Below are 14,109 nucleotides of genomic sequence, written 5' to 3'. Positions count from 1 at the left end.
TCACCTCATTTGCCTGCGTGGGGCTGAGCTGGGCTGGACAGGTGGCCCCGTGCCATCCGGCCAGGGAAGCAGGGTACAATCTCACAGCCAAAAGACACCGACATGCCGCTAGAAGATTTCAGGGTCCCCCAGGTCAGCGTTTTAGGATCCTGAAGCACTCTGGACTCTTCAAGGTCATGGGTCCATCTGAGGTTCAGGAATAATAGCTTCTCCTTCAGCAGCCCTCAGATCCAGCCGGGCTGCACTCTACAGTTTGCAGGGGAAGGGTTGGGGGAGTTCCCTATAATAGCTCAGGAGACCCTCACAAATGAGAGCTTGCCAAGGGGTCAGGAAGGGCTGAGAGTCACCCAGTCACATCCAGGTTTGATTCGCCAGGTGAACTTGGACTGGTGCCTCCACTCTGGGCTTGAGACTTGTCACCTGTGCAAGTGGGTGGTGGGGAGTGCGGATGTGCGCGGTCTCCGTCCGGCGGGAGCCTCTCGCGCCCCCTGGTGGCCGTCATGACACACGCTCTGGAAGGCGCTCCGCACCCAGTTCAATCGGGCGTTTCTTTTTTTTTTTTTTTTTTTTTTTTCAATCGGGCGTTTCTGTCCCTCAGCCCGAGGTTATCGCGCTCATTTCACAGGAGAGGAAACGGAGCCCGGGGAATGGCAGGGACTTGCCAGTACCTCCCCAAACCGAGTCGGTGGCTAAACGAGGACAGAGACCCATGTAGTCCAACCCCAATGTAGATAGATCTGGTCCTTAGCCCTTCCGGAGAGGCCTCCCAGTCACCCGAGCATTGTCCTCCGCACCCCACCTTTTATCTCCTCTGCACGACCCAGCCTCGGTTCCCTCTTTTCTCTCCTCTTAAAAAGGGGAGTGACAGCGAGTAAACTCTGGGACAAGTAGGTGCTCCCTAGAAGGGTCTCATGTAACCTTTCCCAGAGAGCCGCGGTGATGGTTACAGGGAACATGTATGTCCCGTTCTCCCTGCTTTCCGCTGCTCCCCACCCGCCTGCTTGTGGCCTTTCCCTCCCAGCCAAGCAGGGGTCAGAGGGAGAGCAGGCCAGAGATCTTATCTCCCAGTAGAGGGCGCACTAACCGCTGTTTCCTTGCTCTCAGATCCACTCAGGATCCTACCAAGAATCCTCAGAGACAAACAGGGAAAAGATCACACCAATTTGACAGATGCAGAAACTGAGGCTCTTGGAGGCAAGGTGAGCTACCCAAGGTCACAAACCTTGTAAATAGCAGAGCCAGGAATTCAAACCAGGTCCCCAAGCAGTCTCTTGCTAAACACCTACTCCCTGCCGGACACCCTGAGGTACGAGGCCCTCTTGATAAATACGGGATTTCAGAGAGCAGTGGCATTTGATCCCACGTTCTGGGCCACAGTAAGGCTCTGAGACATGGGTGAGGCCCAGCACATGCACAAAGAAGAGAGAGGGATAGACTTGAGGGAAGGCAGGGAATGGGAGGAACAAAGGGACAGATTCATAGAAGGGATCCTTGAGAGGTCATTTAGAGTTCTGTCAGGACAGGAAAAAAATTCAAAGTGATCAGCAAGTTCAAAGTAAGTAATGGCTGGAGTGAAAACTCTAAATGCCAAGCACACCCTCGCCCCCTCACCACCTTACCCTGCATACTCCTCCCCTACCTCCTCAGGCCTGCCCCTCCCATGTCAACTCCATCCTTCCAGCATTATTGAGGCCATTACCTGGGTATCCCGGCCAGCATCCTTACCTCCTCTTCACACCCATATCCTATCGGCTCTACCTCTAAGATGTAAAAGTCCAATCACTTTTCACCCCCAAATTCTACCCATCACTCTGGTCCCAGTGCCCATCATCTGTCTCCCTAAATGGTCCCTGTTTCTACCCTTGCCCCCTGAAGTCTCTTTTCAACCCAAATACCAGGTCAAGGCATGTCATTGCTCTGCTCAGAACCCTGGAAGGGCACCCTGTTTTATCAGAGTAAAAGCCAGAGACCTCAAAACAGCCTACCAGTTCCTGGATCATTTGTCCTTGCCGCCCACCCAACGCCCCCCACCCCGAGCCCATCTCCTGCCCGGCCTTCCTCTCACTACTCCAGCTTCCTGGCTACGTACTCTTCTCAGAATACAATGCAACCCAAGGCCTTTGCACCTGCTGTTCCTTCTGCCTGGAAAACTCTTCCTCCAGACACTTTCCGACCCCCTCCCTCTCCTTCTTCAAGCTTTTGTCCAAGCGTCATCACGTTGAGGCGTCTAAAACTGCAGCACTCCCTCCCCCCAGGGTGTCCTCTTTTCCTGACTGGTTTTTCTCCAGTAGTATGCATGGGCATCTATCATGCTAGTTACATTGTTTATTCGTCTCTCGTCTGTCTCCTGCTAAGGCAGGGGGAACTTTGTTTTGGTCACTGTTTTAGCCCCAGGGGCTAGAATGGGCAAGGCTCTTGATTGATACTGGGGAATGGAGGGATGCATAGAAGTTCCAGAAGAGAGGGAGGCCAGAGAGAGAAGCACAGGCAGGCTTGAATGAAACTCCTGGCTCTGCCGTTGTTCTCTGTCATTTTACTTATCTGAGGCTGTTTCCTTGCTTGGTAAATGGGAACACCACCTGCAGAGCAGCCGTGATGATGGGAACAATGCAGAGGCCTGCCCTGACATGCAGTCCGCCCTCGGGGAATGCTGCCCTTATCCAGCTGACTGAGTCCCAGGACTCTGAAACTGCTTGCTGTGTGACCCTGGGAAGGTTACTTGACCTCTCTAAGCTGGCTTTCTCATCTGTAAATGGGGTGAGGTAGAAATGGGGGATGCAGAATGTAGCTGGGCAGAGAACAGACATTTCTACCACATCTGGAAAGTAAGTCTAGGTAATGAACTCCCTGTCACAAGAGCAGAGCCCAAATTTGCACTGGTTGGAGGGAGGTTACTAACAATATCTGACATCTCTGGGTACTCATAGACACCTGCCCCTGGGCTAAGATGTGCATTTATTCTCAGAAGCATTAATACTGCGCCTACGGGGTCACTGTGAGCTCCCAATGCCAGCTGCTATCACCTCATGTATTCCTCACAACTCAGCTCCTCGGGTAGGACCTTGGCCTTTGTCTCTCCCGATTCCCATTTTACACCAAAGGAAAGCAAGGCAGAGAGGCAAAGCCGCTTGTTTGCCAAGGTCACTCAACCAGTATGGGGTAGAACCCATGCCCAGGAGACCTGAATTCAGAGTCCACCTTCTCCTGATCATAAACTCCATGTGTGACCTTGGGCAGTTCTGCTCCTCCCTCTGGGCCCCCCTTTACCCGTCTGGACCACAAAGTTCCCCAACTGACAGCCAGGGCTAACATCCAGTTGGACTACAGAAGATCCACCCAGCCAGGCCCAGGCAACCCCTGGCATCACGAGAGATAGTAAGACGGATTTATTTAAGCGGTTTGTTACACAGCGACAGGTAAATACAAGAGCATTCAACAGCAGTCATTTGTTGCGTGCCTCATGTGTACCAGGCCCTGCACTGCACACCGGAAGCTCATCACCCCAGCTTTGAGGTCTGCTGGGAGCCTTTACCCTCCCCCGTCCGCAGTCTGAGCCGGGCCTGGGCAGGAGCCTGTCGTGCCAGGAGCTGTCTCTCCAGAGATGTTGTACACGGCACCAGTGATGCTTTCGTAGTTGGGCGGCTGCGGGGGGTGCTGGGTCCCGAGCAGGGCATCCCAAGAGGCACTGTCCTTCAGGCTTTCCTGCATGGGGTCCACGGGTGGTGTCAGGGGCCCCTCGGCAAGTGGGCAGCACATGGCCTCCTCGTAAGTGGGGATGGCAGCCCCCACTGGGAGCCTACGGGACAAAAGAAGAGTGGCTCTAGCAGGGGCGAGAGAGAAAGAGCAAGGAAGGCTGGGGCTGGGGAGGACTTCATGCCGTGGTCCAAACCCTGTGCGGGCCCCCCAGTACCCTGGCTACACTCCTGGAGCATGGCGTGAGCCAGCCCTGCCGGCCTCAGCCCTCCCCTTCTGTCCTCCCTGCCCACACACGCTCCTTGCTCCTCCTCAGTTCTCTCTGCAGGGGAAGTCCATCTGCTCTCTGCTAGCCAGTCCCCACTTGTCCTGTGAGACAGACTCCTCTGCTAAGCTTCTTGACTGGTCCCTCCCCCCACAGAGCTCTCAATTCCTGCTCTGGGCTCCCACAGCACTGTCGCCCTCTGTCACTGGCCCCCTCAGGGGCCAGGGCAAGGATTGACTTTGAGCATCCAGGGGCTCAGGGTAGGGGTCTGGGGTTGTTTGTTGAAAGACAGAGTGATGGTTCATAGGCAGAAAGACTTCTAGCTTATTGTAATATCCCTTACAAGATCAGGAGTTGTGGATGCTCAAGGCAGGATGGGAGACATCAGTTCTCCTGCCCGAATGGATGCTTGAGGCCTCATGTGGTAAGTCTGCCAAGTCACTGCCTCTGCTTGCATACCTCCAGAGATGGAGAACTCACTATCTACCAGGTGAACCACATCTATCTGTAAACAGTCTGGCTTTCCTGTGACCTGCCCTGCCTCCAACGAATGAACTACCTACTCTAGAGGGACTTAAGGCAGAGACCAGATCCTGTGAGGCTTCTCGAGAGCTAGATTCCAAAAACAGGTTACCTGTATCTTAGCCACAATGCTGATGGGAATGAGGTTGGCCCTCAGTCCTCTCCGAACCCTGGTGGGTCACCTCTGGGGAATTAGTGCTTCCTCCCTTCCCAAGACCCTGGCAGGTGGGAGTGTCGCTGATCCCAGGTCTGGTCTGTTTATGCTTTGGGGATGATGCTGAAGGATACAGGAGCAGACCAGGTGATCCTGAATGTCGCTTCCCACACCAATTTATGAGTCTGGGCACTGGCTAGTTCAACTCTCTGCTCTGTCCCATTCTTGGTGGAAGATCATGGGGTCAGTAACTCCATTAATCTGAGCCTCAGTTTCCCCATCTATAAAATGAGGACAATAACGGCACATATGTCATAGGACTGTATGAAGATTAATTGAGATAACCTAGGGGAAGGGGCACTTAGCATACGCTCCATAAATGGGAGCTGACAACAAAATCTCAAAAGCCTCTGTGAGGAAGGGGTGTGGGGAACAAAACTTATCACAGATCTCCTGTACCTTAAGTGCTACCCCGGCTCGGAGAGGCTGTCACTTGCTAGAGCTCATCTGTCTGGAGTGGATGGGGAAGCAGTTCAAGCCATACCGGGGAGTCTGCCTGACCAGACCAGAGGGAGCTGGCCCTGGGGGTCAGAAGAGGTGTGGGGGGGGTGCTGGGCACCGGCTGCTGCCCCTCACAGGAGCACTCCTCATCTGCCGGGGCCATAGCCCTTTTCTGGACGTGTCTTCTCAGCCCGAGCCAACCGCAGCCCTCAGAGTGATCCACTAAGGAGACAGGTTTGCTGCTCCAGTCACAGACAGGGTCATGGAAGAGGCTGGTGGAGAGCCTAGGGTTGACCCCCCACCCTGTGTGCCAGCCTGATGGAGGGCACCAGCCGGGAGCCAAACCTGGGCTCCCTGTCTAGTGCTACTGCACGCTTCTCTCACAGACCCTCCTTTTCTGGAAGACAGCCCGGGAGCCCTGCAGCTGAGAAAGCTCTCCTCTGAGTTCCCAGCATCCTTCGCATGTGAGGGCAGGCAAAGAATATTGCTTCTGGAGGCAAGCAAGCTAGATTCTGTTGTTGTCTGTTGTTGTATGACCCAGGCATGTTCATGCGGCCTCTCTGAGCCTCTTTCTTCTCATCTGTAAAATGGGGATGACAATTCCCATTTTATAGATTCAGGGTGGGGGAAAATGGAAAAAGCTCTGACAACACTCAGAAAATTGTGGGTCATACAGCTTCCGGAGCCCTAAGTCCTCTGCTCTGCTCCCCTCCCAGCCACACCTCTGCCTCTCCCTGCCCTGTTTCTCCAAGCCATGGAGACCTGAGACAGATTGGGGGTATGCCTGGGATCAGCCGGGCAGGTGACAGCTGGCAGGGCAGGGCACAGAGGCCAGGTAAGCTCAGCCCACAGCAGGAAGTTTGCTTACAGGGCAGACATGGAGTGGCCGTCATGCACCTGCTGCTGCCTTAGTAACCATCTGGGCCCAGCCAGCCCCAAGTCCCATACCCATGGTCCAGAGTCTGGGAACTCAGTCACCACAAGGCCCCACGTGGGGCGGCCATATCACACACACTTCTGGATGGAGACTCCATTCATGGAATATTTTGCATCGGGGGCCTGACACTAGGGTCCCCAGACACAGCAAGGGGCTGGGGCCTGCCTCACTCCTGGAGCCCAGTGGGGGCAGGAGACCTGGGTCCCACGCTGCCTCTCCCACCCTTCCGCTGAGTCCGGTAACCGCAGTATGGAAAGGGAAAGGCACAAGGGTGACTTACGGTTTGCCCGAAGTATAAGCTCCCTAATCTATGTCATGTCTGTGACAAGCCTGGGAGCATGGCTCTCAGCCATTGTACAGTTAAGTAAAGGTCACACATCAACTAAGCAGCAAAGCCCCAGCCCCATCTAACTGCAAAGCTCAAGCAACGGCACTTATCACCCTTCTTGCCACCCCAAGCCCTAATCTGTCCACACCTTAGCTGTATCATCTGTAAAATGGGCCTAATCCCTGCCTTTACTTCCCACTGTTTGAGGCTCAGGTCAGTGAGTGAGCGCTGGAGTGCCCAGGGCCCAGTCAGCCCCGCAGCAGAGCTCAAATGTGCGTGAACTTTGCAGGGTCTACACCTCCCGACTTCTCACCTCTTCCAAGCCTCTCAGCCATCACAGGGGAACGTTCTGTCATGGCCTGATGACAGACAAAGGATTGGACACAGCTCAGAGAGTCCAAGTAACATGCTCAAGGACACACTGCTTACGACGAAAGAACAGACGCTGAAACCTTCCTGTCTGAAGAGACCCAGGTTTTTTCCTGCAGGGTTCCCTGAGGGTGGGGGTCCCCGGAGACCTCCTGTCCTGCCACCAGTAGAGTACCCTCCCCGTGGGGGGCTAGAGGCTGGCCTCGCAGAGCAGCAGGACCGGGCGACGTCAGCTTTAGGGACAAGACAGATAGTCGTTCACAAGAGCAGCCTTCCCACCCCCCGAACCAGTCATCCTGGTTCCAAACCTGTGACTTGGGTCTCCAGACCTGATGGGTCACGAGCACCCTTCTGGGTGGGCATCTCCCTGGCCCTGCTGGGAATGAAGGCCGGCTGGCCCCACCACACACACACACACACACACACACACACACACACACGATGGCCCCGACCCTGTTGAGTCAACACGCTTGTGTGTACAGACAACACCCTCCCCAGGCGGTCAGGCCACGCTGGGCGAGGAACGACAGGCTGTAGCCCAGCACGCCAAGGGCTGGCCTGCTTCCAGTCAACCACTAACTCGTTGTGACCAGGTGGGTCCTCAGTCTCTCTAGGACCCAGGCTATTCAGCGGAGAAGTGAGGGGATTGGCTGGAGAGTCCCCAAGGCCGTGCCCTTCCCTTTAACAGTTGGGTCAAACCAAGGCCAGACCATTGTACCAAGGGGCCCCTGGTTGAATGCTTTATTGTCTCTGACCTCAGGGAGTCACAGGACAGTAGCAGGAAGAATTTGTTATATTCTTTAACTCAGAATACATTTTCCTGGCCAGCTCATTTGTGTCTGGCTTAGCCCCTAACACCCCAAAACCCAGGGCTTACAGGCTGGGTGGGGGTGGGGGAGAATGCTAGCTTTGCAGCCAGCAGGCTCGGCCACTTGCTGGCCAGATATCCTGCACCTTCTTCTTCTGTAACTGGTAACTGATTTTTACATTGCAGGCCAACAGAACTAGAATTGCGTGCAGGCCTGGAGATGTAGGCACAGCCCATACTTGACTGAAGGGATAAAAAAGCTTGTCAGTGCACACGTAAAGACTGCATTCACTGCAGGGCAAAAAACAGGTTCTGGTGATACTCTGTTTATGTGTATAATACAGATCTAGAGCGAACAATATATCTGTGGCATGAACATTTCATGGAGGGGGTGTGGGATGAAAAAATAATGCCTAAAAAGACTCCTTAGAGGGAGTCATAATTTTTAAAAGGTTGAGAAAGATGGTCTTAATACAAGATTTTTGTCTCCACCCCCATCCTGCCCCCGAGCTTTTGCACAGGCTCTTCTGCCTGCCTAAATAACCTCGCTCTACCTTATCCACTTGAGGAAAGTTACATTTCCTGTGCATCTACTGTGCACCAGGCACTGGGCAAAGTTCTACACCTGCATGTCCCCTAAGCTGGGGAGCAGTGAGAGCACAGGCCCTGGGTTCATGTCCTGACTGTGCCACGCCCTAGGTGGGTATCCTTGGGCAAGTCAGTTCGTGCTTCAGAGTTCTCATCTGTAAGTGGAGTACAGGACCCACTTCAGAGAACTGCTATAAATATAAAATGAGCAAATAGATGCAAAACACTTAGAATAGAATCGGGCACATGGTGAATACAGGTGTTTGCTATTATTGTGCTATTCTCTCTTACCTCAGAGGAGTAAGCAGAGGCTCAGTAGGGTTGGACCATCTACTTTCCTACTTGCTAGTTAGTGACAGAACCAGGAGAAGACCCCAGTAGGTTTGACTCCTGTGTCTGGGCTCCTAACCCCTATGTTACTCAGCCCCAGACCATGCTGAGTTCAATTGCTGCCTTCTCCAGGAAGCCTTCCTGGATTTCTCCATGTCTCCATAGGACCATGTCTGCCCCTCTCTGACAGCTCTAACTACCTTTGTTTGTCAAAGTCTGTCAAAGGGCTTTAAAGCCTCCAAGATGGTGCTGATCAGCCTCCAAACATAGGCCAGGCCTGGTCCAGAGGAGAAACCCCATGAGAATGTGCTACACAAATATCCAATAGCGTGACAGTGCCTTATCCACCCACACCCCACCCATCACTTCCACCCTGCCCTGCTGACCTGTAGCTCTCCTTCTCCGAGGGCTCCACAGTGAGGTAGTACAGGTCTCTGGAGAGGTGATACGGGTCCCAGCGGGGAGGCCCCTGGGTGCTGGCCTTGATGGACCACAGCAGGCCGAAGAGTAGTAGCAGGCCCCCTGTGCCACAGCAGAAGAAGCTGACTGACCTGAGAAGGGGACTGGGGGCCTCAGGCACAGGGTGCCCAGTGGGTGGGGCCGGCTGGCCAGGCTGAGCACCTGCATCTCCTTCACTCCACCAAGCAAAACAGAGTGTCCCAGCTACCAGAAGCACCATGCCGCTGACCGTCATGCCATAACGTAGCGCGGAGGCCGCTCGGCTCGCGTCACACGTCTGAACACAGACAAGGGCAGGGAGGAGAAAATGGGCCATGAGAAAGGCCTGCAGGGGAACTGGAGACCCTGCTCTCTGTCCTCCCTCGTTTGTCTGAGATCACTGTGTAACCATGGACAGTTCATTTGACTCCTCTGTGCCTCTGTTTTCCTCATCTGTAAAATGGAGATGATACTTCCAACTTGGCAGGGCTGTTCCAGAGGCCACTGAGAATGTGTCCTAAGTTCCAACCACCATGCCTGGGACCCAGCAGGAGCTCAGTAAGAGTGTCTCTGTTCACTCTGGGCACCCACTCCTAGACCTCATAAGGCCCCATCAGCCTGGTAGGTGTGACTCCCCCCCCACAGCCCCCAACACCTGCCAACCCATCAGCTACAGGCTGGGAGGGATGAGCAGGCACACTTGTTGGCTCCCTTCTCCCAGTCACAATCCCAAGAGAGGTTGATACTTCCCTCCAGCTGGCAGAGGAAAGCACAGACTCAGGGCGGGTAAAGGAGCAGGTGTGAAGGAAGTCAGGAGAAGCTCCAAGTTGACATCCACAACAGGTGGCCCCTTTGTGCAAAAAAGATGTCCACCCCGGCCTTATTTATAATGGTCCTAGTATGGAGAAAGCCTAAATGTCCAACCACAAGGACAGGGTGAGTAAAGCGTGTCATCCCCCCTGGATGGAATATTAATAACCCATTTGAGAAAACAAACTCAGCACCAATGTTTAACAACTACAGGGGCAGGGGGGTGATGTGTATATCTTCCTTTTCTCAGCTTAGAATGCCAAATTATGCATGGTGGGTCATCTCCATCAGGGAAAGAAAAAATGCACAGGGAAAACAAACACTGGGGGGAAATCTGGCCCCAGATCCTACCAAAGACAAGAAGGGACTAAACCCATATCCACGTTGTCCCCAAAGCCAAGCTCTAGGCCATTGCACATGCTGTTCTCTCTGTCTGGTAACCTGCCATTATCTCCCCTTAAAACTGGGCTTGGCATTCACCCGGGAAGCCTCCATTTAAACGCCAAGTCCCTTGGCCTTCTTGGATCACAGCACCTCCCTGCCTCTGTTTAACTTCTCCTTTGCTTGTGCTCCCCACCAGACAGTGAGCACCCTGAAGACAGGATCCACACTGGCCCCACTCACTGCTATATCCCCCCCACGCCTAGCACATAGTAGCTGCTCAATACACATTTGTTGAAGAAAATTCCCTCAAGTGAGGGAAAGTGTTACTGGGTAAACCCCTGCTATGGGAAAAGACCCCACCACCACCACCACCAGCTAAGAGGAGGGAGGGAGCCCAGGGTTCCAGCGGCTCCCGCATCCAGCCAAGGAGTGGAGGCCTGGCTTTGAACCTACCAACTGCCCTGGGCTTGTTTTCTTTCCCTTATAAAGGGCAGGTTCTTTAAAAGAAGTTAATGAGACAACACCTCCTCTTACAAAATCTGAGTCAGTGAAGTGGGAGGCTGGGGAACTCACAGACCCTAGACTTCAGTGATCAGGAACGCCTTCCAAATGGGGGCTCACCCAGCCAAGTGTGCTGAACCCAAATGGTGCCCTTCTGTGCCGCCATTCAAGGGTGTGCTCCTGGGGGAGCCGAGGGCCATAGTAAAATGTTCAAGATCTAGTAGGTGAAGGGGCACCTGGGTGGCTCAGTTGGTTAAGACGCTGGCTCTTAGTTTTGGCTCAGGTCAGGATCCCGGGGTCCTGGGATCAAGCCCGCATTGGACTCAGCCCTCAACGGGGAGTCTGCTTGAGATTCTCTGTCCTTCTCCCTCTATCCCTCCCCCCAATCACATTCTCTCCCCCTCTCTCTCTAAAATAAATAAATAAATCTTTAAAAAAAAAAAAGATCTAGTAGGCAAAGCTTTAGACTTCAAAAGGGCATGTTCCCAATTGTGTTTAAAAACATGTGTGGGGGCACCTGGGTGACTCAGTGGGTTAAGCCTCTGCCTTCAGCTCGGGTCATGATCTCAGGGGCCTGGGATCGAGCCCCATATCAGGCTCTCTGCTCAGCGGGGAGACTGCTTCCCCCTCTCTCTCTCTGCCTGCCTCTCTGCCTACTTGTGATCTCTCTCTCTCTCTCTCTCTCTGTGTCAAATAAATAAATAAAAATTTTTTAAAAACCCATACATGTGTGGACGTGTGAGAGAAAAAGAGAATGTATACACGTAACAGGGGTGCTCTAGGCATTTTCCCGAATCTTTTTGAGCCCCCAGACCACCAGAAGCATCTAGAAAAATGTCATCCATAAATTTCCTGCTATTCTCTTCCTGTAAATCTGTGTATGGAGCAAGTGTCTCCCGTCTCCAGCTCAAGGCATTTGTGAGGGGAACAGAAAAAGAACCTGACTTCTCCCTCTCTGAAGTTAGACAGCTAGGAGAGGCTGTCAAGAGGAAAAGCTGCAGAAATCAGCTTGGAAAAACAATTCCGAAACTCACAGCAAGCCGATAACAGTTAGTAAACCCTCGCCGGTATATATTGGCATCTCTTGACTCTCCCCACACCTGAGGTGGGTGGTCAGGGCAGGGAAAGAAATTCCTGTTTTACAAATGAGGAGACCTAGCCCAGAAAGGTGAAGGACCCGGCCCCAAGCCAGAAACTGCTGTATTTCCTGACACTTAAAGAACTCTGTTCCACAGAAGGTAACCTAAGGTGCTTTGAGCTTCTATAAAAGCAGTGGTTGCTCATTGTGAGAAAGAGAGAAAACCGCAGAGGGGAATGTGAATCATCATTAATCCTGCCCCTCGAGATGAAGGTGGTCTGCAGGTGGGGTTTTCCTTCCCATGCCTCCCTTGGCCTGCATATGTGACGATGGCAGCAGCTGACGTGTACTGGGCATTGACACGGGCTGCGTCCCACACGGCACGTTACAGGTGGCCCCAACTTAATCGCCACAACAGCATTACAGAGCTTCAACAGTGACAGCTTGCCTGAGGTCAGTGCCAAATTTGAACCCAGTCCTGGGGCCCTGGGGGCCTTGTCCCGGGGAGCCCTTGGTCCTGATCCAGAGCCCTCATTTCACAGCTCCCCCTTCAAGACCCAGACCAGATACCAGCCACCTCCTCCCAGAAGCCTATGTGCTGCTACCAGCCCCACCTCCCACCAGCCAGAGGAGGTCCTTCCCTGCATCAGACTTGTCACTCCCTCCAACCATGGCCAAGCTCAGTGACCTTGAGGCTGCTCGGCATCGCTGAGCTCAAATTCTGCCTGGCAGGGGAAAGTAAGTTGTAAAGATGAGATGGCAGGATGACAAGCTGTAAGTGAAGCATGGTGACACAGAGCTGGACAAGAATGGACCCTGGCTCTGACACTGGGCAACTTACCTAGCTTCTCCACGCCTCCCCTGGCTCCCTCTGTAAAATGGGCCCATCACACTGTGTAACCCACAGGAGAGCTCCACCTGCCGCTTTCCTGTAAGAACTAAACCATCTCAACAGGAAGTAGTCCGAACCATCCCCAATCAACTGCCGGGTAAACTGAGGCCCTGACTGCCATGGCCAAGGCCACCCAGCGAGTTAGAACACAGGATGAGACCTGGGTGTCCATTCTGCACCAGCAAGTCACCGTAGTCAAGGTGAAGAGACAGGCAGGCTCGGCGTTAGGAGGAGCCTTGATGCTCTGGAAGGAGGGAGAGAAGTAAGCTTACACCCACCTCAGAGGAAGCCATCAGGAGGCAGGTAGTCAGGCGTGGTCCAGGCACAGGGACCGAGGGCGACACGATCCCCAGGACTGCTATCCCTCGGGTCTGCAGGAGGCGCCCGGCGTTAGGGTGCGGCCCTAGAGGCGGTCTCCTAACCCGGCTCTCCCTGTTCCCCAAAAGCTCCCAGGTCCGGCTCTCGGTCTCGTCGAGGGGTGTCCAAATGCCCCCGACCCGCAGGTGCCGGGCGTCCCGTCCGCTCCCGCCGCCCTCCAGGCGGCGCAGAGAGGTGTCCCGCCAGCTGCACCCTACGCGCGCGCCCGGCGGGCTGTGATCCTCGCAGGAGTTCTGCGAGCTGGTGGGGCGCTCGGGGCAGTGCGGGGGGGGCCGCAGTGGGGCTTCGCACTGTACCCCCGCGCGGCCTCCAGCCCGCGACCCCTGCGCTGGCGCACGGGCTTCCGTTCCTGGGCGGGGGCGCCGCCCGCCCCACCTCTTCCCCGATCCCGGTCCTCGCGCACTGTCGGTCAGGGCGGAGACTCCCGGATGATTGGGGTCGGGGCTCCAGGTACTGCGCCGCGGGCTCCGCCCGATCTTAAAGCTACCTCGCGAGCGGGGAGGGCGGGGTTAGGGTGTCCAGGCCCCAGCTGCAACCGTCTGGAGCGGAGCGGGCTGTCCTCCGGCCGTCCCCACCCCAATCCCTCCCGGCCACGGCTATGCCACTGGGGCAGGCTTGGGAGCCGAGAAGGGCTGGGTCCGAGAGGCCCCTAGGAGTGCTGAGCCATACCTCCTCACTCCCATTTCGCAGGAAGGGAAACTGAGGCCCAAAGAGGACTTACTGTGTACTTCCTGGAAGTAACTGGCTTTTGCTTCTCAGAGCACTCAGTCTTGAGAGCAGGCCCTATCTCCAGGACCTCACATCCTGAGCAGAAAGGCATTCTGAGAAATAATGGTTGGCATGTAAGAGCTTCCCCCAGCGCCTACCCGAGGTCTTGGCTCCAGCCCGGAGAGGGGAGGAGGGTGGGGTTTGGGAGCAGGGCTTCCCACTGCTGTGTGACCTAACCTCTCTGAGCCTTCTTTCTCCTGTGTCAAAGGAAGGCTCATGGTTCCGACTCAGGGGTCTTCCGAGCATCGTTAAGTGCTAGGCTAAAGGCAGTCTGGGAGACAGGTGATTTAGGAGTCTGAAGGAAGGGTGAGCCCTGCATGTGTTTGCAAAGTCTTCTGTGGGAGGACATCTGAGCTGTCCCAGAA

General features: G+C 54.6%; 1 protein-coding gene across 1 annotated transcript; it reads right to left on the bottom strand.

The window, feature by feature from the left end:
• Positions 1-3,371: 3,371 nt before the first annotated feature.
• TMEM61 (transmembrane protein 61) lies at positions 3,372-13,796 on the bottom strand. Its single transcript, XM_044236419.1, has 4 exons — positions 13,698-13,796; positions 12,759-12,842; positions 8,882-9,231; positions 3,372-3,796 (listed from the first exon to the last, which is right to left on the bottom strand). Exons 1-4 carry the CDS (start codon positions 13,794-13,796, stop codon positions 3,529-3,531), a joined length of 801 nt encoding a protein of 266 aa, XP_044092354.1. The 3' UTR covers positions 3,372-3,528.
• Positions 13,797-14,109: the final 313 nt, after the last annotated feature.

Source organism: Neovison vison, chromosome 2, assembly GCF_020171115.1.
Source record: "Neovison vison isolate M4711 chromosome 2, ASM_NN_V1, whole genome shotgun sequence".
Taxonomy (NCBI): Eukaryota; Metazoa; Chordata; class Mammalia; order Carnivora; family Mustelidae; genus Neogale; species Neogale vison.
Note: the sequence above shows the minus strand (reverse complement) of the source record. Positions and strands in the feature narration are given on the sequence as shown.

Bases quoted from the DNA above. Each gene is read 5' to 3' on its own strand.
- TMEM61 (XM_044236419.1), bottom strand. From the start codon at position 13,796: ATGCCTTTCTGCTCAGGATGTGAGGTCCTGGAGATAGGGCCTGCTCTC. The intron at 9,232-12,758 runs GTCTCATCCTGT...GTCTGTGTTCAG, and splicing joins GGTGCAGAATGGACACCCAG to ACGTGTGACGCGAGCCGAGC. The intron at 3,797-8,881 runs GTCAGCAGGGCA...TTTGTCCCGTAG, and splicing joins TCGGAGAAGGAGAGCTACAG to GCTCCCAGTGGGGGCTGCCA.